The sequence below is a fragment of the Hemiscyllium ocellatum genome, chromosome 6 (genome assembly GCF_020745735.1).
Source record: "Hemiscyllium ocellatum isolate sHemOce1 chromosome 6, sHemOce1.pat.X.cur, whole genome shotgun sequence".
In the NCBI taxonomy this organism is placed as follows: Eukaryota; Metazoa; Chordata; class Chondrichthyes; order Orectolobiformes; family Hemiscylliidae; genus Hemiscyllium; species Hemiscyllium ocellatum.
In genome coordinates, this window is record NC_083406.1 from 119585847 (window position 1) to 119613374 (window position 27528).

The 27528-nt window shown below is 41.6% G+C and overlaps 1 protein-coding gene across 2 annotated transcripts in view; it reads right to left on the reverse strand.

Annotated features, from left to right (window-relative positions):
* The window catches only part of uvrag (UV radiation resistance associated gene), a 315405-nt gene that overhangs the window by 235118 nt on the left and 52759 nt on the right, over positions 1 to 27528 (reverse strand). For both annotated transcript variants that reach the window (XM_060826320.1, XM_060826321.1), the window contains 2 exons: positions 26778 to 26852; positions 19787 to 19872 (listed from right to left, as the gene is read on the reverse strand). In XM_060826320.1, the coding sequence (XP_060682303.1) occupies positions 19787 to 19872; positions 26778 to 26852 (161 nt within the window). The remainder of the gene's footprint in view (positions 1 to 19786; positions 19873 to 26777; positions 26853 to 27528) is intronic.

The following is a 27528-nucleotide window of genomic DNA, read 5'->3' on the forward strand; positions in this document are numbered from 1 at the left end:
TAAATATAGAATAGAGGAATGGGTCTGGGTGGGCACTCTTCGGAGGGTTGGTGTGGACTTGTTGGGCCGAAGAGCCTGTTTCCATACTGTAAGGAGAAGAGTTAATGCACTATAACCAAGTTGCAGATGACTGAAACATCGGTGGGAAAGCAAGTGGTCATGATGACAGAATTTCCAGAGAGCTACGGATACATTAAGCAAGTTGGCAGATGGAACATCAATGTGAAAAATTAAGTTGTGCACTTCTGGAAAGAAGAGTTGTTGTTGAATATTCTTAAAACGGAGAAAGACTGCAGAGAGCTACACAACAAATTTGGGAATCCTCATGCATAAATCATCAAAAAACTAGCATCCAAGTTCAGTGAGTAACAGAAGTCAATCGGAATGTTGGCCTTCATTTCAAGGGTAATGAAGTGCAAATATAGGATGGCTCTACATAAACTATCGAGAGATTAGTCAGATCATAGCTGGAATAGTGAACCCTCTTGGTCCCCTTAACCAAGGGAATATATATTGACATTTTAGGCTTCAGAGAAGGTTTACTAGCTTGACCCCAAATATAGAGAGGCTGTCCTATAACGAGAGTTAGAGTAGATTGGGTCTGTACTCAATGGAATTTAAAATAATGAGGCAACTTTATTAAAACATACAAGATTCTTAGGGCACTTGGTAGATGTAGAATTGTTGTTTCCCCTTGTGGAAGTCTAAGACCAGGAAGTGTCACCTCAGACTAAAGGGTGACACATTTGAAAGAGACATGGGGAGGAATTTCTTCTCAGGATAGTGAATTGATGGAATTCTTTACCACAAAGGGTTGGGGAGGTTGGATGATTAAATACATTCAAGACTGAGATAGATAGATTTTAAATCAGTAAGGGAATCAAGGGTTATGGAGGAAAAGGCAGGAAAGGAAAATTGAGGATTATGAGATCAGCCATAATCACACTGAACGGCATAGATACAATGGCGTACTTTTTAAAAAATTCATTGATGAGATGAAGACATCGTTGGTTAGGCATTTGTTGCACATCCCTACTTGTCCAAAGAGTCAACCGCTTTGCTGTGGGTCTGGAGTCACATGTAGGCCCAGGCTAGGTAAGTAGTTTCCTTCCTGTAAGGAAGTTAGTGAACCAGATGGATTTTTCTGACAATTGACTCACAATTAATTAGTCTCTTAATTCCAGATTCTTAAATTCAAATTCAACCATCTGCTGTGACAGGATTCAAACCCAGGTACCCCAGAACATTACCTAGGTTCCTCAATGTTCAAGTCCTGCTACTCCTGGGTTGCAGCAAATATTAATGATTTAATCAAAGGATAGCCATTAAAAACATTAGTTGGGCCACATTTGGAACATTGTATGCAGTTCTGGTTGCCACACTATAGGAACGGTTAGGCAGCTTCAGAGAGGATGCAAAAGATTTTGACCAGGTTGTTGCCCGGATTGGTGTGTGCTAGTTATAAGCGGTTGAACAACTTGGATTGTTTTCACTCGAGTCTTGGAGGCTGAGGGGCAACCTAATAGAAGCAAATAAAATTAAATGAGGGGCATGGGTAGGGTGGATGGGTGGAGTCTTTTAGGAGGGTGGTAGGTGCTTGGAATGCACTATAATGGGATGCAATAGAAGCAGATATGTTAACAAAGTTTAAGAACACTTAGACAGACATGAGCAGGCAGGGATAGAGGGGTACAGATATGTGCAAGCAGATGGGATTAGCTTGGAATGGCATCATGGTAGTCCGAAGATGATCCTCCTGTGCTGTACTATTCGATGTTTCAAAGTACACAAGTCCCTAATTTATCAGTATGATATCAGGTTTAAAAGAAAACAAATGACCAGTTTCTGTACTTAAATAGAACTAAAAAGTACCATGAAAACACAAACATCACTTCAAGACTCCATCTACTTGCTCTGGTTGTCTTATCACCCTCAAAAAAAAACTCCATTATCAAACAATTGATTTTTCATAAATCCACACTGACTTTATGTAACCCTGTTATCACATCCTTTATAAATAAATATCAGCACTTTCCCTACTCTCCAACTTAAGATAACCAAAATATAATTTGTGACCTTAAGAGTAGTTTCAGTACTGTGCTGGGATACCTAATTGGCTGGCCTCAAACGTGGTGACAAAAAACAGCCTTTGCACATACCTTTGAAAGTGAGAGCAAGTGGGTGAGTTTGATGTCTGCTGTAAAAAAAAGAAATCAGTGTTATCTGGGAAATTGCTTGGACTGGAAGAGAGGAGGCTGGATGGGCTGGGATGTTTTTCCACTGAATCTTAGAAGGTTGAGGAGTGATCTTATGGAAGCTTATAAAATTACGAATCGTTTTACTAAAGTCTCTTCACTAGGGTAGGAGAGTTCAAAACTAGAGCGCATGATGTTAAGGAGAGACGACAAAGATTTAAAAAAGGGACCCATGGAGCAGTTGTTTTTCAGAGGTGGATTCATATGTGGAATGAACTGCCAGAGGAAGTGATGGATGCAGGTACAGTTACAACATTTAAAAGACATTTCAATAGGTCCATGAATAGGAAAGCTTTAGCAGGATTTAAGTCAAATGCAGGAAAGTGGGACTAGTTTAGCTTGGGAAACTTGGTTATCAGAGAAGAGTTGGACCAAAGGGTTTGTTTCAGTGCTGTATCATTCTATGATAGTCAGTAATGCCCGATTTGTCCCCTCCCTTCTTTTGTAAATATAGAGGAGTTGAATTTCGTCCTTCCAATCTTCTGGGACTGTTCTTTCAAATTCAATATGTTCTCCAAGTTAATTGACATACCCCATTATGACAGAACTGGATCATGATAAAGCTGCTGAACACAAGCTTCTGGGTTGAAACTGTAATGACAAACTAGGGCTCTCAATTTAGCAGTGCAATTGAAGGTTGTGCTGTGTCATTGGAACAAAATCCTGGAATTCCCTCCCTCATGGCATTACGGGTCTACCTATAGTAGATGGAATGCAGCAGTTCAAGAAAGCAGTACATTATCACCTTCTCTAGGGCAACTAGAGATAGGCAAATGCCTGCCCCATCAACAACATTCATGTCCCAAGACGGAATAAAAAAAACCATACCTGGCCCTCTTCACAGCATCTAATATAGAACATACAACAAATTTCATCGACATTATCATGTGACCTTGCTTAAAAATGAGAAATAAAAATGATATCCTCTTCTGTACGCCACAATATACTCAGCCACTAGAATAGTCTCTCCGAAGGCCTGAGGGAAGAGCTTCTCTGCTTAGCATGTTCGCAGCCAAATCAGTTTCTCAATTCCCATAGAAACCCATATCCCATGGTATGGTTTTTCATTCACGAGCAGTTCAACCACAAACTGACAACCTCAAGTGAAGCAGCTCAACCCCAGAAAGTGTTAATTACAGGATGTGTTTTGACAATCACAGAAATTGTAGCACCATAATATTCTGTCAATCAAAAACAGTCACAGTGGCTTTGATACTCTTAACAGAAAAAGCAATGTAATAGTGCTCCCTCTTTGACCAAGATCAATGCTGTAAGATCTATTAATTATTTAACTAAATGACACATGAAGCAATCCTCAAATTACACTGCTGATGTATGATAGTCCCAGGCAATAACCAAAATGACAAGAGTCTACTTTTGTTTTCTCCTTGCATGATTGTTTTACTCCTCAGATCTTTATCCTCCCTCGCTTTCACCAAGCAGAACTCACTTCCCCTTGATTTATAGCTTTTCCTGCTACCTTTTGTTCAACTTTTCTGATCCATCATCCTCTATTTCTTCCTGTCACAGATGCCTGATCAACACTTCCCCTCAATCTCATTATTTACCATCAGGAGCATTATACAAAGGCATTCACCAATTTTAGGCAAATCATCTATAAATCCCTTTAATTACCCCTGATTGCAATAATTATGAAATTAATAAATTCATTTAAAATTTTTTTTAAACTTCTACTGGATAACTTGGAAATTTATTTTCCCATAATGATAACCCTAAAAGACAATTCCCCATTGTTGGTCTTAAAGTAACTTCGTACTGGTTTGAAACTGCATCCCTCAGTCCTATAATTAATTTTCTGAACTTGGTTTCTTCAAACATTCCATTATCTTGTATGCCCCCAGGATCATCTCTTAGAAACGGTGTACCCAAGTGGTTTATTCAGGTTTCAGCTATCTTTTGTCATAGTTCACAGCCTACATGTTTCAGAGCAAGCACAGCGGAACGAGACTCATCTCTCCTTATTTTAAGTCTGACAGCCGCTTTTTCATCCCACCACAGCAGAACCCTACACTTGGGTTTTTGAGTCAGCTAAAGCTATGGCTGCAACATTAATGCATAAGGAACACTAGTTGGCTGCTATCTGATGATTTCAGCACTTGGAAACTGAGCTTCCTGCTTTCTGATCAGATCATATTCAACCACCATCCCTGACCAATATAGTCTCCAAATCTGGAAGTGGCTCAATTCTAAGATTAACAACCCTGCTTTAAATACATTATGGCATCACCATCTCCAGCTCTAACCTCTTCCATTCCAAATACCTATCCTCCAACTCCAAGGTCAGAGCACACTCAAATTTGTGTGATGGAAAAGACTAACGAGTGCCAAAGAGGAGACTGAAGCAAACACAATAACCTTCAGCCAGAATCGCTGAGATGACGATCCATCTCGGCCTCCTCCAGTGGTTCCCAGCATCACAGATGCCAGTCTTCAACCAATTCAATTCACTCCACATCAAGTAAAGAAACTAGTGGATGCATGGGCCTTGACAAATTTCCAACAAAACTCAAGACTTGGGCTCCCCTTGCCAAGCTCTTCTAGTACAGTTACAACACTGGCATCTACCCCATGTGGTGCCCAGCTTTGTCCTGTACACAAGAACAAATAATCCAACCCTAACAGTTACCACTCCAGTCTACTGTCATCAATAAACTGATGGAAGGTGTCATCAACAGCACTACCAAGCAGCACCTGCTCAGTGTAGCCCAATTTGGGTTCCACCAGAGTCATTTAGCTCCCTAGCCTCATTACAATCTTGTTTCAAACATGGCCAAGAAACCTTGAATGACAGCACTTGACATTAAAGCCACACTCAACTGATTGCAGCATCCCTGTGTGCCCCTGCAAAACTGGAATCAATGGTTTGCAGGGGCAAACTCTCTGCTGGCTGCACACATACCTGGCAAAAGATGATGGTTGTAGTTGTTGGAGGTTAGTCACTTCAGCTCCTGCAGAAATGTTCTAGAGTTCCTCAGCTTAGTGTCCTACACACAACCAACTTCAGCTGCTTCATCAATGATTTTCCCTCTGTCAAAACGTCACAAGTGGGGATGTTCAGTGCCATTTATGACTCCTTGTATACTGAAGTAGTCAATGTTCAAATGCAACAAGATCCAGGCTGACTGACAAGTGGCAAGTAACATGCGCGCTGTACAAATACCAAGAAATGACCATCTCCAGTAAGAGGCAACCTAACAACTGCCCTTTGACATTTAGTGGTGTTAGAAGTCGGCAGCACAGTGGCAGAGTGGTTAGCACTGCTGCTTCACAGCACCAGAAACCCAGGTTCAATTCCCACGCCAGACAACTGTCTGTGTGGAGTTTACACATTCTCCCAGTGTCTGCGTGGGATTCCTCCGGATGTTCCGGTTTCCTCCCACATTCCAAAAACGTGCAGTTTAGGTGAATTGGTATGCTAAATTGCCTGTAGTGTTAGGTGAAGGGGTAAATGAATGAGTCTGGATGGGTTGCTCTTTGGAGGGTCGGTGTGGATTTGTTGTTACAGTTTCCACACTAAGAAATCTAAATACACAAGTCTAAAAAAAAATCTACATAACTGAATTACCCGTCAACATCCCAGAGGTTACCACTGACGAGAAACTCAATTGATCCTGAATAATTACAAGAGCAGTTCAGAGGCTGGGAATACTGACAAGTAACTCACTACTTGATTCCCCAAAGCCTGGCCACCATCCACAAGGCACAAATCAGGGGTGTGATGGAATACTCCCCACTTGCCTGGACGGGTGTAGCTCCAACAACACTCAACTTGATACCATGCAGGACAAAGTAGCCTTCTTGACTGGCAACACACCCTAGCATCAACCTACTCCAACACTGATGCACATTGGACACATTACTGCTCAAAATGCACTGCAGAAGTTCCAAAGATCCTTAGGTCAGCACCTTCCCACCTTATGACCACTTGCACCTTGAAGGGCAAGGGCGGGAGATACACGCAAACATGACTACCTGCAAGTTCCCCTCTCAGCCACTCTGCCATCCTCAAATCTATCACTGTTCCTTCACTGGTCAAAACAATGGAATTTACTCCCCAAGTGCAGCAGTTAAAGGCAGCAGCTCATCATCACCTTTTGAAAGGCAACTAGGGACAGGCAATAACAGCTGGCCAGCAAGTGACCCAACATCCCCACAAAGAAATAAACTAAAGTCACTCATTACACTTGTGCTAACCTCATCAGCCCCAAATCATTCCAACATGATGTTCCCCTCAACAGTCTCACCACAACTTGCCTATTGGACAAAATTCTAGACACCTGGCTTAAAATAAACCACTTCAAGATAAATTATATCAATTTCATTTGACTAAATAAAAGTTTAAATTATGAAATGGGGGCAGAGCTGGCAAGCCCACTATGTTGACAATCCCTAACTGCGCTTGCACAGCTGCCCATTTCAGAGGGCAATCAAAAGTCAACCACATTGCCATGGGTCAGGAATCGCCTTTGTTCCAGCTCAGATAAGGACAGAAGAAGATTTCTTGCCCTAAAAGGAAGTTCGTGAACCAGATGGAGTTGTCCAATAGTCAAAGGTCATGATGACTGAGCCTTTATGCAGATGTAATATTTCAATGTAAATTCCTCTAGTAGTCATGGGTTCAGATCTCAACATATCACCAGAACAAGAACCAGAGGCTTTAGATTACTTGTCTACCAACATTGCCACCATCTTCCTTGTGGGCTTCAAGACACTTTACCATGTTCATGGCAGCAGTTCACCACAGGGCAGAATGATGGGTCAGCGCCAGGGACCTGGGTTTGATACTACCCTCTGTTGTATGTGTGGAGTTTGCACATTCTCCCCACATCTGCATGTGTTTCCTTCGCATGTTGTGGCTTCCTCCCACAGTCCAAAGATATGCAGGTTAGGTGGATGAACCATGCTACATTTCCCATTGTGTCCACAGATGTACAAGCTAGGTGGGTCAGCCACAGTGGGGTTACAGGGATAGGGCTGAGCTGCGAATCAGGATACCATGCTCTTTGGAAGGTTGGTTTGGACTCAAAAGGCCAAATCACCTTCTTCCATACTATAGGCATTGTATGTTAAAATGTATGATATTTAAGTTAACTATTCCATTTTCCTCCAGCCCACAAATTCTTTCATTTATTCAGTTTGCGAACTACATAGAAACATCAGCCAAAGTGTTTCACTATTGCTTAAGTAGCCACAATAACTCATTTACTTAGCATTTCAGAAAGTCAAGCACCATGGTGAGCCACTTAAAAAGAGATTTAAAGTCAGATGATTAAAGAGGTAGGCATCAAAGCAGTATTGTAAAGAATAAAGTGAGGGAGGGATTGCAAGAAGCAAATTCTATGGATCAGTCAGAATAAATGACCAGAAGTTTAAAAAAAAGCTTATTTCAGAACTCAATTCAGCAGTACTCAAAATTTCTCAAACGCCCAGAAATCAGTTCAACTAAAAACAAAACATTTTTGGATCTTTTCACATTAGGTGCCCTGCAATACAAAGGTGGGGAGGAAAAGTGGAACAAGTCAAATCTTTTTTGGTTCAAAGGACTCAACACTAAAAACAAATATATAAATGGGGAGTGGGCCACTCAGCAGTTAAGGCTATTCAATAAACTTAAGGCTCATTGGATTGTAACCTCGACAACTGATATTTCACCCTCTTGCCTATTATGATTCTGCCTACCTTTGTTTTAAAAATAATCAAATATTCTACACTACCTTTTGAGTTCTTTAAGACTTCATTTTTCTCCTCCCTAGAGATTTAGGGTGACCCCTTATTTCGAAACACTGACCAAGAAATTTAGATTCTTCCGTAAGAAGAAACATCCTTCCAACATCAACATTGCCTAGACCCCTCAAACTCTTATATGGTTTAATCAAGTTATTGCTTACTGTTTAATCTGAATGGATACAAGCCTGGCCAAACTTCCTTCAACATAACGCACCCATTCCTAACATTAATCCAGTAAGCCTTCCATGAACTGCTACTAACATTCACATTCTCTGAATACTGTACATACTACCCCGATCCTTGGTCTAAACCAGGATACTTAAAAGATGTATAATGTTAGACTAAATTCTTTTTGTTTCGTAAGAATTTGATCTTAAGTATCTGTACCTAGGTACCTGTATGCTTAAGATGGCACTGTAATGCAGCAACTGTACACCTTTCACTGTACTCATTTGAGTAAATAACAATAAAGCTATTCCAATTCAACCCTGCATTCCATTTTCCACAATATTCCTGCATGTTAACCCATTGCAAATTAGGCATGAGGACACTACGTTCCTCTGAATCAGAAAACTCTGCAATCTCTCACCGTTTATACAACATGGCTTATTATTCCTGCTAAAGCTGACCATTGCATATTTACTCACATGAAACTCCATTTGCCAGAACTTGGAACATTCATCAAAGCACCATGAAATATTGACCAGGCTCATACTATTACACCTAATGCTCCTTCAGAACATACGAAATAGGAGCAGAAATAGACCATTTGGTATCTTGACCCTGCTCTGCCATTCAATAAGAGAATAATAGATTTGACCTCGATCCTAGATTCCCACCAAGTAAAACCACATCATAACATAGCCCAGAATCATGTTCAAATCAGCCAGTATCCACTCCCCACTTTACAAGTCCCAAGACCAATAATCCCAAATGCAAATCTTCATCTTAAAATGGGACATCCCTTATTCCTAAACTCAGTCCACACATTCCAGACCCTCAAGGAATGAATTTCAGCATTCATCCTGTCAAGACCCCAACAAAACATTAGAGTCCAATACACAATTCCCTGAATTCCAGTCAGTAAGGAGGAATAGGCACTACCTTTCCTTAACACAGGCCTTCAACAAGGTACGACATCATATACTGGTTAAGGTTAGATCACAAGGGATCCAGGGCAAGATATCCAATCGGATACAAACTTGACAATAGAAGAGGGCTTTCATTCATATTGGAGGACTGTGGTCAGCGGTAAGCTGTATGAATCAGTTCTGGGTCCTCTGTTGACTATTTATAGCAACAATTAGGTTAAGAATACAGGAAGTAGGCTAAGTTTGGAGATGACACCAAAATTGGTGGCACTGTGGTCTGTGAAGAAGGTTATCTACGAGTACAAGATCATCTTGATCAGGGCCAATGGGCCAAGTAGTAACAGATAGGAGTTTAATTTAGATAAACGTGAGATATTGCATTTTGATAAGGCAAGCAAGGGCAGAATTTGCACAGTTAATGGTAGGGGCTTGGGGAGAGTTGTCAGACAGAGACTCAGGGGTGCAGGTGCATAGTTCCTTGAAAGCAGAGTGGTAGGTAGACAGGTTGGTGAAGGCGGCATTTGGAACACTTGCCCTCATTGGTCATGGCATTGAGCATAGAAGTTGGGATGTCATATTGTTGTGGTGCAGGACATTGGTACGAGTCAACAGTGTGTTGCCTAAAAAGCACAGCAACTAGGGCAGCTAAGGAATTGACATCTCTCCTGTTCCTTGAATGTTGCCTGACCTGCTGTGCTTTTCCAGAAGCACTGATCTCCAGCATTTGCAGACCTCACTTTCTTCCAGGCCATTGGTAAGGCCACTTTTAGCAAACAGAATACAATTCTGGTCACTCTGCTGTGGGAAGAATGTGTCAAGACTGGAGGTTTTGATACAAGGAGAGGCTGGATGAACTGCGACTTCTTTCCCCCCGGTGCATCGGAGGCTGAGGGGTGACTTATAGAGGTTTATAAAACGGTGAGGGGACTGATCAGGTGAGATGGGAGAGTCCAAAACTAAATGGCATAGATTTAAAGTGTGAGGGGAAAGATTTAAAAGGGACCTGAGGGGCAACATTTTCCACACAGAAGGTGGTGCATGTATGGAACGCTTTGCCAGAGGAAGTGGAGGAGGTTGGCACAACTACAACTTTTAGAATGACATTTGGATTTTGGGGGTTGGGGGGTGAAATAAAGAATAAAGAAAAAGGCAGAGGGATGTGGGCTAAACACAGGCACATGAGACTAAGTCAGTTTCAGATGCCTGGTCGACATAAACAAGTTGGATCGAAGAGTCTGTTTCCATCGTGTATGACAGCTCTATGACTAAGGAAACAATCTCTTCATTGCAGGAATAAGCCAAGCCAACTACTTCGGAATCACTTCCACATCAAGCATATCCTTAAGTCAGGAGCAAAAAATTGTAGACATTTAATGTTCCATCGTGCTTGCGTTAAAACCCAACATTTCTCTAGCCCTCTGATGTAGTTGCTGTGCCTGTCTGCTGACCTTTGTGGTGAGTGCCTAACATAAGCAGTACTTCACATTTATTTCTGTAGACTAATTCCCTTTGCCTAACACGTGCACCACCAGCAGGCTTTGCTGATTCAATAATGGACCACTTTGTTTTGATGCAAGGCCAATCTTGTTTGTGTCTGTTGTGATTGTAACAAGGTCAACCAGGATGTCACAAAATACAAGTTCCATGACTTGACCAGACTAACAGCTCCAATCAGGGAGCCCTGGCTGACAGTTACTAACAGAAGTGCCGGACATTCTGTTCACTCAGAGCTGGCTCTGAGGAAGCTAGATCAGTGTCAAGTACTATGCACATGTAAATAAAGGGTGAGTTGATGACGGGATACCAGCCTCTGGAGTTATTTCCATCACAGAAGTCTGTACCGTAGGACCACAGTTTTGTTGTCTGTCGCATTGGCAAACTCCATACATTGTACAAAACTCCAATTTGCACGTGAAGGACAGTCAGTCAGAATTGTACTGTCATCTATATATTTTTACACAAGACTTTTGCCCACAGGCCATGATGCAAATCAGTAATTTAATCTGAGGTTTCAAATGATGAAAATACGTCACTCAACTCTTCAGTCAATGGTGTTATCTGACTCCCTGAATTAGATTACCACCTCACCACACAGAGCTATCCAGCGATTCCCAAATTGAAGGAATCATATCACACCTGTTAAGAAAACTAAGTGTTTCAAGGAAAATTTCTCTCAAAATCTACACAATTTTCAAAAAACTTCAACTTGGCCCAAAATTCAAATCGCATCTGGGTTAAATTGTCCTTTTTAGTAGTTCTATAGATTAATAAATCATCTTTAACAAAGTCAGAGCACAGCGGAGCAAGCCAGAGCCAGAATCTGTTAGGCAGAACAAGAGAACAGGCAATCAGACAGAAAGAGAAGAAATAACAGAAAAAGAGACCAAGAAACAAGAGGGTTCTGCAGAAGTGAGATCCTAGGAATGTGAGTGAGAGCCAATACATAAGTCGTGGGGAAACTGCATCCAATTACATGAGTAGTTTTATACAGTCTCTATCAGATGATGTAACTGTTAATATTGCAGCAAACAAAATGAAAACAGAACTGGTTAGATTTATGCTCTTATTGCTTTTCAAGCAGGGAACAAAGCCACCTCTGTTTATAAAATGCTGCAAAAAAGGCACTACATTGCGGAGCTTAAAACAAGCTATGTTGTCAAAGCACCTGTCTGCTGTGGTCCAGAAACATACCTTTGAGTTTAAATCAATGTGGTTACATTGGAAAGTTTACAGACAGAGTGGGAGTAAAACATAGTTCTAAGCAAAGCATAAGCCGCACTAATTAAAACCTACACAAATGTAAGCATCAGTTGGCATGGTGCAATGGAACAACATGAGAAGAGGTGAGCAGCATGGTAAATACAAGTTTGTTGTCCTCCTCCCATGACATCTTTTCACGAAAAGGAAAAGGACTGTAGGAAGAGAAAGAAAAACCTCTAGATTTAAAAAAGTACCATACACATATCACAACTTTTAATTAGAATGGTGGAACCTTTTTTAGGTTAAGATGATCCTTCCTACTCAAACAGGAAAGGTGTACAACTGTAGTTATAGCACAAAACTAGCACCTTACCATGATTTAGGATCTTGTGATCAGTTTGTCTCAAAAAATATTTTTTAAAATAGTGTTAAGCAGTCAATGTTCACTGACTCATTTAAATTTGCTTGTACAGTAAACAAAATTGCAATGAGGGGAAAAGCAATACATTGGACAAAACTCAATCACAACATAAGACTTTATGCCAACTAAAATGGAACAAACTCTTTACTTGATGATTTATTGGTAATGGCCCACACTCCAGTCAAAGGAGCATCAAGTTCACAAAACGTTTTTTTCTCGCTTGGAATGGTCTTCGAGGTGTGGTCACTACATCACTCTGGTCAGGAACAGGTGTCAGTTAGACAATGGGAGGCAATAGCCTTGTGGTATTATTAAATTATTAATCCTGAGACCCAGGTAACATTCTTGGATCCAGTTATGAATCTCATCATGGCAAGTGGGGATACTGAATTCTTTAAAAATCTGAAAAGAAGAGTCTAACGATGGCCATGTAACCACTGTTACATTGTTAACAAAACCAACTGGCTCACTCGTGTTCTTTAGGGAAGGAAACTACCATTCTCACCTGCTCTAACCTAGAAGTGACTCTAGATTCTCAGCATTGTGACTGATCATTCGGTATGAGCAATAAGTACTTGTCTGGCCATTGAGGTCCACATGTCATGAATGAACATTTTTTTTAAAAACCGTCAGCTGAAAGGTGGCAGCTTGGCTTCCCTGAAGGACAAAGGTGGTTTCAATGGTGAGGCTAACCTTCAATTTGAGACATTAATCGCCAATTGAATTTAAGTTTCACTAAATGCTGTGGTTTCTGAACTAACTTTTGGATAACTCGGCCAGTGACTTAGTTTTTCCTGTTAGATTACATCCTGACTGTGGTAAAAGGAGCAAACACTTGCATTATAGAATTGGTTTCGCCTTCCCAACACTGTCACATCAGCTAACATCTTAATGAAGAGCATGCCAATCTTTGTACTTCATGAGAAACTATTTCTATTGGCAGGAAGATCAGTAATCAGAAGGCAAAGGCAAAGTAACCAGAAGGGAAATGAGCAGAAATGTTTTTGTGTGACAAGATACTATCTCAAATGCAAAGCTTTAAAGAGAATAATACAGGAAGATCGAATATCAGCTTTCCAAAGGAATGGAATTGATACTTGAAAAGGAAAAATTTGCAGGGCTATGGAAAAAGAGGAAAGTGATAACTGATTGGAAAGCTAATTCAAATGTGTTTCTTTCTGTGTTGTATGATTCACTATTTACTTCGGGCACTCAATTCTCATTTTTCATCTAAGATAGTCAGCTTTAGAGGAAAGAAGAGAGCAAAGCAAACCAAATCAAAAGGAACAAAGGAAAAAAATCAAAAAAATTGACTCTACTGCCATCCAGTGTTGGATGTAGTTATGAATATTTATTTGCCTAAGATTTGGAGATGCTGGTGTTGGACTGGGGTGTACAGTTAAAAATCACAACACCAGGTTATAGTCCAACAGGTTTAATTGAAAGCACTAGCTTTCAGAATGTTGCTCCTTCATCAGGTGGTTACGGAGGACACAATTGTAAGTCAGAATTTATAGCAAAAGTTTAGTGTGATGAAATAAATTATATGTTGAAAAATACCTTGTTTGTTACATGGTCATTCTAACAGATGAGAGATAATAGTTGCATTTTCATATGTAAAACAAAACATTTGAAAAAGTTACATTCTCAAGTGAACTTTAACTGGTGTAGGCCAAGATAACATGCTGAAGGAGTTAGCCCCGTGTTCCCCGTTTGTGCCATAATGTTTCGACTGACTAAACTAAAAAAAAGTGTTCACAGAATCTTATATGGATTCATGCAGTTTTTGAGCAAAGTACAATGTAACTCTGCAAGTACAAATTCACCCTACAAACCTATATCTCTGTGTGCAAGTGGGGGCACTATGTGCTGTGACTGTCTGAGAGAGAGTATGTATGTGGGTGTGTAAAGGGGTCTAAGTCTGTGACAGCATGGGTGCATGTGCCTGTGGGAGTGTGTGCACGCGTGTGTGGTGCCCATTCATTCGTTGCCATAGCTTCTGCTCTGTTTCACCAATGTACCATGCCTCAGGGCATCCTTGCCTGAAACATAAGAGGTAGACAACGTTGGCTGAGTCACATGAGTAACTGGCACGTGGATTGGTGGGAGCTGTCCCCAGAGTGTAATGTATATCGCACCATGTATGTGGCAGGCACTTATGCAACTCAGCCAATGTTGTCTACCTCAGACACTGCAGGCAAGGATGCCCTGTGGCATGGTACATTCATGTGCGGTGTCCATTCATCCGTTGCCAAAGCCACTGCTCGGTTTCACCAAAAAAAAACAGACAGGAGTGTTCCCTCCCAACTGGAGGACACTTCAGCAGTCTGGGACATTTGATCACAGACCTCTGGGTGACCTTCCTCGAAGGCGGACTTCGGGACAGGCAACAAAGAAAAGTGGCCGAGCAGAGGCTTATGGCTAAGTTTGGTATCCATAGGGATGGCCTCAACTGGGGCCTTGGGTTCATGTCAGACTAAAGGTGACCCCACTGCCCCACACACAAACACACCCAGACTTAGACCCCTTTACATTCACACATGTACAGTGCTTCATCTTATAGCTAACCCTTGGAACTGTGTGAGGTTTAACTTCATTTATTTAAGAGTGTGAGTTCTTCCAAAAAAAAAAGCAACTTTTTCACACTCATACTTGATTCAGTAGAGAAAAAAGATAAAAGCGAACCTTATGTCTGAACAATTTAATTTGACATTCAAATTTGGCAGCTCCAACCTTGTTCCAAGGGTTACCTCGAAGATGAAGCACTGAGCATAATAAATTTTGCTTTCTGGTCAATGCAGTCATTTATCTGAAGTAGCTAAGAATCCACTACATTTACAAATACCAATTTGAGAGGAAGATGGAAATTGGAGTTAGGAGAAATCAAGGCCTAGAACAAAGATAATGGGTAATGGACAAAGTGATCAACTTGCAGCATGAATCAGTACTTGGAACTATGATGTTGTGGCCATTATGGAGATTTGGATATCATTGAGGCAGGAATAGTTGCTAGATGTTCCATGGTTTAGCTACTTCAAAAGGAATAGGCAGACTGGTTAAACAAAAAAGGTGGGGAGGATAGTATTCACAGCCACAGAAAGGAGGTCATCAGGAGGGGGTGCTGGTTTGTCGACAGAGTCATTATGGGTGGAAGTCAGAAAAACAAAAGGAGCTGTCATTTCACTGGGAGTCTTCCACAGCCCTCCAATAACAAAGACACAGAGGAGCAGACTGGGAGGCGGATTTTGGAAAGGTTCAAAAGTAACAGGGTTGTTATCCTGGGTAACTTAAATCTTCCCTAATAATGATTGAAACCTCCTCAGTGCAAATAGTTTGAATGGAGCAGTTTATAATCAGGTGTTGAGGAAGGATTCCTGACTCAATATGTAGGTAGGCTGACTAGAGGGGAAGCCATTTTGAATTTGCTGCTTGGCAATGAACGAGGCCAGGTGCCAGATCTCTGTTGGAGAGCATTTTGGAGAGAGTGATCACAATTCCCAGGCCTTTACAACACTGGGGATAGGAGCAGATGGTGTGGGGAAGTATTTAATTGGGAGAGGCGGAATTACAACGTTATAAAAGGAACTGTGAAGCATACATTAGGAACAGATATTCTCAGGGAAATGCACGACAGACAGTTTGTGTTCGAGTTGGGAGCACTTGCTGTGAGTGTTGGATAGGTTTGTCCCACTGAAGCAAGAATGGGATGGTCGGGTAAAGGAACCTTGGGTGACAAGGGATGTGGAACATCTAGTCATGAAGAACAAGGAAGCTTACTTAAGGTTGAGGAGGCAAGGATCAGACAGGGCTCTAGAGGGTTACAAGATACCCAGGAAGGAACTGAAGAATGAATTTAGAGCTAGAAAGGGGCATGAAAGAGCCTTGGTAGGTGGGATTAAGGAAAACACCAAGGCTTTCCACACTTGAGGAGCAAGAGGATGGCCAGAGTGAGAGTAGGACTGATCAGGGATACTGGAGGGAACTTGCGTTTGTAGTCAGAGGGAGGAGGGAAGGTTCTTAATGAATACTTTGGTTCAATATTCACTACTGAGGACCTTGCCATTTGTGAGGATAAACAGGCTGACATCAGCAAGGAAGAGATGTTGAAAATTTTGAAAAACATAAGGATTGATAAGTCTTCTGGGCCAGATGGGATATACCCTAGGTTACTACAGAGATTGCTGAGTCTTGGGCAATGATCTTTGCATCCTCAGTGTCCACTGGATTAGTGCCAAATGATTTGGAGAGTGGCAAATGTTATTCTTGTTCAAGAAAGGGAACAGGGATAATCCTGGGAATTACAGACCAGTCAGACTTAAGTCTATGGTGGGCAAAGTATTGAAAAGGATCCTGAAAGACAGGATTTATGATTACTTGGAAAACCATAGTTTGATTAAAGATAGTCGGCATGGCTTTGAGGGGCAGGTCATGACTTACAAGCTTTACTGAAGTAAGTGTTTTGTCACATCTTCAAAAACAATGAAGGTAGAGTAGAGGAGGTGATGTACATGGATTTTACCAAGGCCTTTGATACGGTTCCCCATGGTAGGCTCATTCACATAGTAAGGAAGCATGGAATACAGGGAATTTTGGATGTCTGGATACATAATTGGCTAGCCCAGAGAAGACAGAGGGTGATAGCAGGTGGAAAGTATTTAACCTGGAGTTCAGTGACCACTGGTGTTCCACAAGGATCTGTTCTGGGACCTCTGCGTTTTGTTTTTTTTAAATAAATGACTTGGATGAGGAAGTGGAAGGGTGGGTTAGTAAGTTTGCCAGTGACAAAAGGTTGGAGTGGTGGACAGATGGAGGGCTGTTGAAGATTGCAACGGGACATTGACAGGATGCAGAATTGGGCTGAGAAGTGGCAGATGGAGTTCAACTTGGAAAAGCGCAAAGTGATTGATTTTGGCAAGCCATGTTTAAATACAGAATAGAGGTTGAAAAGGCAGAATTCTTGGGAGTATGGAGGGTCTACATCTTATAGATGCCTCAAAGTTGTAAGAAGATGTGGGTATTCCTTCGAGAGTTAAAAGCAGCAGACCTACTGGACACAGCACCACATGTTCTCAACAGGGTAAAAATGTAACACTGGGCAAAACAACCTGTTGTAGATTACTTAGGGCCTGTTTCCACACTTCGGCCCATCAAGTCCAACTGACCCGCCGAAGCGCAACCCACCCATACCCCTACATTTACCCCTTTACCTAACACTATGGGCAATTTAGCATGGCCAATTCACCTGACCTGCACATCTTTGGACTGTGGGAGGAAACCAGAGCACCCGGAGGAAACCCACGCAGACACGGGGAGAACGTGCAAACTCCACACAGTCAGTCGCCCGAGTCAGGAATTGAACCCGGATCTCTGGCGCTGAGGCAGCAGTGCTAACCACTGTGCCGTTTGTTATCTGGAAACAAAAACAAATTCAAATTTCGGCCAGTTTAAATTACATCCCGAAATAAATACCAATCAAGTCTGAATGGAGTATATTGACAATCTTATAAGCCAATGACATAATCCGACACACTGGGGTCTAAGACCAGGGGGAAATTGAAAGTTGAGAGGAGAACTGCCAAGTCCTAGCACGCAACAGACTGCCTGCTAAAAAAGTACCTTAAGAGTATCTTAAGAGTACCTCGTCAATCAGTAACATGTGATGTCCCATCAAGCTGCAGCTCTATAGATCTCTGGTTAGACCACATTTGGAATATCGTATTCAGTTCTGGTTGCCTCATTATATAAAGAAGGTTTAAGCTTTAGAGAGGGTGCAGAGGAGATTTACCAGGATGCTGCCTGGACTGGAGGGCATGTGCTATGAAGAAAGGTTGAGGGAGTGAAGGCTTTTCTCACTGGAGCAAAGAAGGAAAAGAGGTGACTTGCAAGATGTGTTATAAGATGATGGAGGTGTAGATTAAGTAATAGCACAAAATCTTTTCCCAGGGCAGAAATAGCTATCACAGGAGTGCATAACTATCAGGCGACTGGAAGGAGGTTTAGGAGAGATGTCAGAGGTCAGTTCTTTACAGAGTGCGGTGGGTGTGTGGAATGCAAGCGGTGGTGGTACGATGAGACACATTAGGGGCATTTAGGCGACTCTTGGATAGGCACATGGATGGTAATAAAGGGTACGTAGTTTTAGTTTGATCTTAGAATAGGATAATAGATCAGCACAACATCAAGGGCTGAAGGGCCTGTACTGTGCTATACTGTTTGATGTTCAATAAAGGAGATTTAATTGAGATATCTAAGATGCTAAAGGGGATCGATAAAATAAATGCAAAAAGGGATTTTCTTCAAGTGGGACAATCTAGAACAAAGGTCAGTTTTTGGACAAGGGAAAACAGATGAGTAGAAATTACTTCTCTCAGAGTTGTGCATCTGTGGAATTTACTCCCCCAAAGTACAGTAGATGTTGGGATAGGAAGTAAATTTGATCGACAGATTTTTAATTATTAATGGGATGTAAGGACTATAGACAGTGGGCAGGAGAGATGAGTTGAGGCAGAGACGAGATCAGCTGCGATCATATCAAAGAGCAAGAGCTGACTCAAAGGGGTCTTTGGTTAAAAAAGATGCTAAATTTGGATCATGCACAACTTGTAGGTAGCCGTAATCCCATATGCTTGCTGCCTTTGTCCTTCTAGATGGTAGAGGTCACATTTGGAAAGAAATATTTAAGGAATCTTTGAGATTTGTTTCAGTGAATTGTACAGATGGTACAGCAGTGATTGACAGTAGAAGTGGATAGGATGTCAGATAAAGTAGGCTGCTTTGTCCAAGATGGCTTTGAGCTTTCTGAAGTTGTTAGAGCTCCACCCATCCCAGCAAGCAGAGTGCGACAGCAATTGATGAGCCCTGACAATGACCAGATCTATTGAGTTTTTTTTAAAATCAGGAGCAACCTTCTACCGGTGGACTAGATCAATACAATAATCACGTAAATGCTTAATTCTGGCTTTAAACAATGCGAGCCGAAAAGCATGGTGCTGGAAAGCACAGCAGCTCAGACAGCACTGAAGGAGCAGAATTCAAATGTTATAGGCATAAGCCCTTCAATCAGGGAACCACATTCCTGATGAAGAGTTTATCCTCAAAACACCGATTCTCCTGCTTCATGGATACTGCCTGAACTGCTGCGTTTTCCCAACACCACACTTGCCAACTCTGATCTCCTGCACTTGCAGTCCACACTTTCTCCTTTAACCAATATGAATCAAGAATTACAATCAGCAATGTGAAACCTTCAATGCCCCTCCCCACCGCACAGCCCTCATTCTGTCTGGTGTAGAGTGTGATGTATAATGCAATATCTCAGGTGACATCAGCAAATCCTCAACACAAAATACTCTAACTCAGGATTCCAAGTTGGGTATTTTCTGAACAAGTCTGAGGTTTCCTTGCTGTACATTGGACCTGTCCAAAAACTGTTCAGATTAAACTAAAATACATAATTTTGCAAATATATCAACGTGGTATTTTGACAATGAAACTCAAATTGTCAATAGCTACGTAACCTTGCATCTCCTTGTTAAGTTTGAATAAGATCAATATCTCAATCTGTGCCTTACCTGAGAAGGGAGAAGACACTATACGAGCTCCTTACTGAACTCTGGTCCACCTGTAGAAGGTTGGTCCTCTTCTTTTCAGTGAGGTCCTGATAAAAGACAATAGATCTGGTCACCGCTGACTGAAGTCAAATTTGAGCCAAAGGATTTGTTTTTTCTAGGTTTCAATTTAAAGACAACAATTTAAGTTGAAGTTTACAGAGAGCTGCAACAGCGCACACTTGTGGCTTAAAGTGCAGACTACACTAAAACATTGCTTGAAACCCAAGTAAAAAGTTGCATCTAAAAGGAATAATCTTGGCGACCATATTTACTCTTGGGACATCTACTTTGAGGTAGACTTGGTCAAAGCAGAGATTTTTCAAGAAATCTTGTAGAGGCACCTGTACTAAATCCACAGCTGAAACTAATAACTATTTAACATTTAAACCATTTGCAAACTTGAGCCATAGCATCAGCCTCAGAATTCTGTACAAACCAAAAGAATTGTGTCATTTTAGTTCATTGTTCATAAACTAAGATGGTGTTTTCACATACTTTGGACAAAAGGATAAACCAGAAATTGTTTTTTTTCTAGCCTCTTGTTGGCAACATATACCTTGTTCATTATATGGACTTCCAGAAGACATTTGATGAAGGCCCACATAATAGACCTAACAATCCTAGCAACCCACAGAACTGAAGGCAAATTACTGGTACGGCTGGGAAATTGGTTGACTAGCAGGCAAAAAAATTGGGATATTGGGTCAGGATTCAAATCTTCTAAGAGAAAGTGAGGACTGCAGATGCTGGAGATCAGAGCTGAAAATGTGTTGCTGCAAATGCGCAGCAGGTCAGGCAGCATCCAAGAAGCAGGAGATTCAATGTTTCGGGCATGAACCCTTCTTCAGGGCTGAAGGGGTGCTCATGCCCGAAACGTCGATTCTCCTGCTCCTTGGATGCTGCCTGACCTGCTGCGCTTTTCCAGCAACACATTTTCAGCTCAGGATTCAAACCGGCAGGATGTGACCAACAGTATCCCATAAGGATGCACGTTAGGGCATGAATTATTGACATGATTTATTGACAACTTGGATAATGGCATGGAGAGTCATATTCTAATATGCTGATGAAACAAAGTTAGGCGACATTGTCAATAGCAGCATAAAATCATAAAAGGATGCTAATAGACTAAGTGAATGGGCAAAACTCAGGCAACTGTCTGTGGAGTTTGCACATTCTCCCCATGTCTGCGTGGGTTTCCTCCCACAATCTGAAACATGTGCAGGATAGGTGGATTGGCCATACTAAATTGCCCATAGTGTTAAGTCAAGGGGTAAATGTAGGGGAACGGGTCTGGGTGGGTTGCGCTTCAGCGGATCGGTGTGGACTTGTTGGGCTGAAGGGCCTGTTTCCACACTAAGTAATCTAAAAAGAAATTGTGGCAGATGGAGTTCAAAGGAAGCAAAAAGTGAAAGATTATCCATTTTGGATTGGATCACCATATATCAGTGTACTTACTAGATGGCATGAAGTTTAATGCTGGGGATCCCAAAAGATTTGGGGTTCAGGTGCGTAGGTCTTTAAAATGACAAATTTTAACAGAAAATAATGAGGAAAACTAATGAAGTACTAAAACTTTATAGCTAGAGCGCTGGAATCTAAGGATGCAGAAGTTGTACAAAACCCTGCTAAGACAAAACTTGAGTACTGACAGCAGATCCTCAAGTTGTGAGAGCATATACAAAATTAGACCAGTTTTTCTAGAATTAGAAGGTCAAGATATTAAACAGGAAAAGTTGAAGGAGATAAAGATAAACTATTTCTAAAATAAAAACAGGACAGGTAACAGAGGCATCAGTGGAGGAGCACTTTGAGGCCAGCGACCATAATTCTATGATCTTTAAAAGAGTGATGGAAAAGGATAGACCAGATCTAAAAGTTGAAGTTGTATATGGAACAAAGGACAATTTTGACAGTATTTGCCAAGAACCTTCAAGAGCTGACTGGTGGCAGATGCTTGCAGGTAAAGGGATAGCTGGAAAACGTGAAGCCTTTACACACAAGATTATGAGAGTCCAGAGACAGTATATTCCTGTCAGGTTAAAAGGAAAGGCTAGGAGGTATATGGAATGCTTGATGACTAACAAAATTGAGGTTTTCGTTAAGCAAAAGAAGGAAGCACGTATCAGGTGCAGAGAGGAGAGATTGAGTGAATCCTTAGAAAAGTATAAGGCAGTCGGAATATAATTAAGAGGGAAATCAGGTGGGAAAAAAAAAGGGACATGACAGCTTTGGCAAATAGAATTAAGGAGAATCCAAAGGGTGTTTACAGCTATGTTAAGGACAAAAGGGTAATTAGGGAGAGAACAGGGCCTCTCAAAGATCAACAAGGCGGCCTCTGTGGAGCCACAGAAAATGGGAGAGATACTAAATGAGTGTTTTGCATCAGTATTTACTGTGGAAAAGCATATGGAAGATATAGAAAGTATCAAAATAGATGGTGACACCTTGCAAAATGTCCAGATTACAGAGGAGGGAAGTGCTGGATGTCTTGAAACGCATAAAGGTGGATAAATCCCCAGGACCCGATCAGGTGTACCCTAGATCGCTGTGGGAAGCTAGGGAAGTGATTGCTGGGACTCTTGCTGAGATATTTGCATCATCAATATCTCAGTGAACCTGATGTTGGTGGTTGGCAAGTTGTTGGAGGGAATGGATGTACATGTATTTGTAAAGGCAAGGACTGATTAGGGATAGTCAACATGGCTTTGTGTGGGAAATCATGTCTCAGAAACTTGATTGAGTTTTTTGAAGAAGTAACAAAGAGGATTGATGAGGGCAGAGCGGTAGACGTCATCTATATGGACTTCAGTAAGGTGTTCGACAAAGTTCCCCACTGGTTAGCAAGGTTAGATCTCACGGAATATAGGGAGAACTAGCCATTTACTTTGTATCATTGTCCACTGAGCAGAGGGACATGATGAATAGTGAGATTAGAGATAGAGGTTTGTTTAGTCTGGATCACATGACATAACTAGGGAAGATGCGTTGGATAGGCTAGAGGTTATTAAGGTGGACAAATCACCAGGAACGGATGGGATCTATCCCAGATTGCTGAGGGAGGCGAGAGGGGAAGTAGCTGAGGCCCTGACACATCTTTGTGGCATCCTTAAACACAGCTGAGGTGTCGAAGGACTGGAGGGTTGCTCATGTTGTCCCCCTGTACAAGGAGGAGAGTAGGAATATTCCAGGTAACTACAGACCAGTGAGCCTGATGTCAAAGGTGGCAAAATTGCTGAAGATACTGAAGGATAAAAAATTTATTTATATTTGGAAAAGAATGGGCTCATCAGTGATAAGCAACATGGTTTTGTGCATGGGAAATCGTGCCTTACCAACTAAAGAGAGTTCTTTGAGGAAGTGACAAGTTGTTAGATGAAGGAAGGGCTGTTGAGGTCATATACATGGACTTTAGTTAGGCGGTGGATAAGGTTCCCCATTGTAGACTAATGGAGAAAGTGAAGTCACATGGTGTGCAGGGTGTTCTAGTAGATGGATAAAGAACTGATTGAGCAACAGGAGACAGTAGTCGTTGAAGGGAGTTGCTCGAAATGGAGACCAGTGGTGTTCCACAGGGGTCAGTGCTGGGACAGCTGTTGCTTGTAATATACATAGATGATCTGGAAGAGGGCACTATTGGTATGATCAGCAAGCTTGCAGATGACAACAAGATTGGTGGAATAGCAGAAAGCATAGGGGACTGTCAAAGAACACAGGCGAATATAGATAGACTGGAGAGTTGGGTGGAAAAGTGGCAGACGAAGTTCAATCCAGGCAAATGTGAGATGATGCATTTGGGAAGTCCAATTCTCAAGCAAATTTATATGATAAACAGAAGAGTTTTGGGAAAAGTTGATGAGCAGAAAGATCTGGGAGTTCAGGTCCCATGTACCCTGAAGGTTGCTGCACAGGTGGATATTGTGGTCATGAAGGCGTATAGTTTGCTTGCCTTCATTGGACAGGGTATTAAGTGTAAGAGCTGGCAGGCCATGTTAAAATTGTACAAGGCATTGATTCCGCAGCATTTAGAATACTGCATACAGTTCTAGTCACCACATTACCAAAGGCATGTAGACACTTTGGAGAGGGTGCAGAGAAGGTTTATAAGGATGTTGCCTGGTATGGAAGGTGCTTGTTACGAAGAGACGTTGAGTAGGTTAGGATTGTTTTCATTAGGAAAAAGGAGATTGAGGGGTACCTGATTCAGACCTATAAAATCATGAAGGGTATAGACAAGTTGGATAGAGACAAGCATTTTCCCCCAGGGTAGATTTGGATCGGCTCGGGCTTGGAAGACTGTTGGGACTGTTCCTGGACTGCAAGTTTTCTTGGTTCTTTTTTCTTCGTTTGGATACAGAACTGGCTCAAAAGGTGGAAGACAGAATGTGATAGTGGAGGGCTGTTTTTCCAGACTGAAGGTTTGTGACCAGTAGAGTGCCACAAGGATCAGTGCTGGGTCCACTACTTTTTGTCATTTACATAAATGATTTGGATGTGAACATAAAGAGGTACAGTAAGTAAGTTTGCAGATGACACGAAAATTAGAGGTATAGTAGACGGTACCTTAGATTACAACGGGATCTTGATCAGATGGGCCAATAGGCTGAGAAGTAGCAGATGGAGTTTAATTCAGATAAGTGCGAAGTGCTGCATTTTGGGAAATTAAATCTCAGCAGGACTTATACACTTAATGGTAAAGTCCTAGGGAGTGTTGCTGAACAAAAAGACCTTGGAGTGCAGGTTAATAGCTCCTTGAAAGTGGAGTCGCAGGTAGATAGGATAGTGAAAGCGGCGTTTGGTATGCTTTCCTTTATTGGTCAGAGTATTGAGTACAGGAGTTGGGAGGTCATGTTGCGGCTGTGCAGGACGTTGGTTAGGCCACTGTTGGAATATTGCGTGCAATTCTGGACTCCCTCCTATGGGAAGAATATTCTGAAACTTGAAAGGGTTCAGAAAAGATTTAAAAAGGATATTGCCAGGGTTGGAGGATTTGATTTACAGGGAGAGGTTGAATAGGTTAGGGCTGTTTTCTCTGGAGCATCAGAAACTGAGGTGTGACCTCAAAAAGTTGATAAAATCACGAGGGACATAGATAGGGTAAATAGACAAAGTCTTTTCCCTGGGGTGGGGGAGTCCCGAACCAAAGGGCATAGGATTGAAGATGAAAGGGGACAGATATAAAAGAGACCCAAAGGGCAACTTTTCCACACAGGGGGTGGTACATGTATGGAATGAGCTGTCAGAAGTGGCGAAAGCTCATACAATTACATTTTTAAAAGGCATCTGGATGGGTATGATTAGGAAAGGTTTGGAAGGATATGGGCCAGGTACTGGCAGGTGGGACTAGACTGGGTTGGGATATCTGGTCAGCATGGACGGGTTGGACTGAACGATCTGTTTCCATGTTGTACATCTCTATGACTCTACCGGTTAGACAATCTAGAACTAGAAACTATAGTCTGAGAATTAGGGCCAGACCATTCAGGAGAGTCATTAGATAACACTCCTACACAGAAATGTCCTCGAAGTTTGGAACTCTCTTCCTCAAATGACAGTAGATGCTGGATCAGTTGCCAATTTAAATTGGAGACAGATTTTTGTTTTTAAGAACACTATTAAAAGGGTATGGGTCAAAGGAGGGTGTATAGAATTAGGCCACAGTTCAGCTAAGATCTCACTGAATGGTGGAACAGGCTGAAAGAGCAGAATAGCCGACTCCTGCTCCTATGTTACACCTCCCCAAAAAAAGCAACTTGAGAATTAAACAGATCAGAGTGCATTGAGCTGGCTAACAGTGCCTCATCTTCTGGTTCCACACTCTTCGCTTTTATTCTGTAAAATATAGGCCACTTGGCCCATTGAATCTGCAATTTAATCAGATAGTCCATGGCTATCTGATAAACCTCAACTCCACTTTCTTGCCTCATCCCCATTAAGCTAGATTCCTTTTTTGATTAAAAATCTCTCAGTCTTGAATAGACTTAAATGAGGAGAAAGCTAGGACTGGAGATGCTAGAGACCAGAGTTGAGAAATGTGGTGCTGGAAAAACACAGGCCGGGCAGCATCCGAGGAGGGGAATCGACGTTTCAGGCCTAAGCCTGAAGAAGGGCTAATGGCCGAAACGTCGATTCTCTTGCTCCTCGGATGCTGCCTGGCCTGTGTTTTTCCAGCACCACATTTTTCAACTCTAGACTTAAATGCCCCAGCCTCATCTGCCCTTGTGTAGTAAAGAATTTCTCAGGATTTACCACCCTCAGAAGAAATCCTTCCTCACTCATTCATGGGGTGTGGGTAAATTATATGTCCAGCCATCATTTATTGACCATCTCTTAACTGCCCTCGAGAAGGTGACAGTGAGTTACCTTTCTGAACCACTACACAGTCTTTGTTGTATGGGTACGCTCACAAATAATATTAGGGAGCGAGATTCAGAATTTTGACCCAGTTGGAAATAAAAGCCAAGCATCCCCAGATCAATTTGCCCCATTGCACCAGTTATCAGCACATCAGCCTGCTAAAACCAAGTTTGCTAATTTACATGGACTTGAGAAAGGTGATACTAATTAAAGCTGCAGGTTTTCAAATTTATTTTTATTGCTTCAAAACAAGGCACAGCACCAGATTTAGACAATTGCACTGAACATTGAAGTTCAAAACATAGAAAACAATTTAACAGTGCAACACAGCACCAATTAGTAGTTATGAACACCTCTTCAGTCGGCTGAAGCATTGTTAAGAATAGAAGAAGCTAGTTTCAATCTAAAGAGCCAATTGCCTTTTGATGCAGCTACCTGACCAATTTGCGTTTCACAATATCACTCAGTTGTCCCTGGAAAGGCAACTAGTCTTAAGCCCACTTATATTCTCTGATGAACAGCGTGGTCTTTTTGATATTATACTGTCAGGAGCTACAATAGCAGAGTGGCACAAACAGGAGTCAAAACAGTTTACCTTGTGATCAAAAGGCGTTCCATAGTAGCCATCATTTAATCCAAATATTAACTCATTGGGATTACGTGCACGAATCTAAAAACAAAAAGAAACTCATTAAAACAAAATCAAAATACAAGTTAAGGAAAATAAACAATGTAACTGTTGCATTATTCTTTGGTGGAATATGGGTATTGTGGCTAGTATTTGTTGCCATGTCCTTGAACGGAGGGATTGGTCAGCCGTTGCAGATGTCAGGTATGAGTTGTTATGGATCTGGAGATATGGAGACCTGACCAGGTGAGAATGGCAGATTTCTTAAGTCTCGCATTTTTATTTTGTATTTGTACAATTGCTAGTAACTACTCAAAACTTTTGCTACATTAAATAGGGCAATAATGAAAACAGAGTGTTGGACAATTTCAGCAGCATGTGTGGAGAGCGAAGCAGAGTTAACATTGCAAGTCCAACATGCTGCTGCTTTGGAACTGCAGTTCAGAATCCTGAAGAAAAATTGATGCAAAAATTAAAAGTAAACATGTTGAAATTTTGAGAACAGAACTGCACCTCAAATTTTATGTTTTTGCATTCCTTTTCATTTATCCCACTCGCTGGTCTTCAGCATTTCATAGATGTCAGCTTTCACTAGGACCAATGCACGACAATTCCTCAAAATCCTTGACTACAAGTTCCCAGTTGCTGCTCCTTTGAGCCACTTGTCCACATTAACTGCCAATTCCCGTTTTATCATCTTGTTCCCAATTCCTGCTCA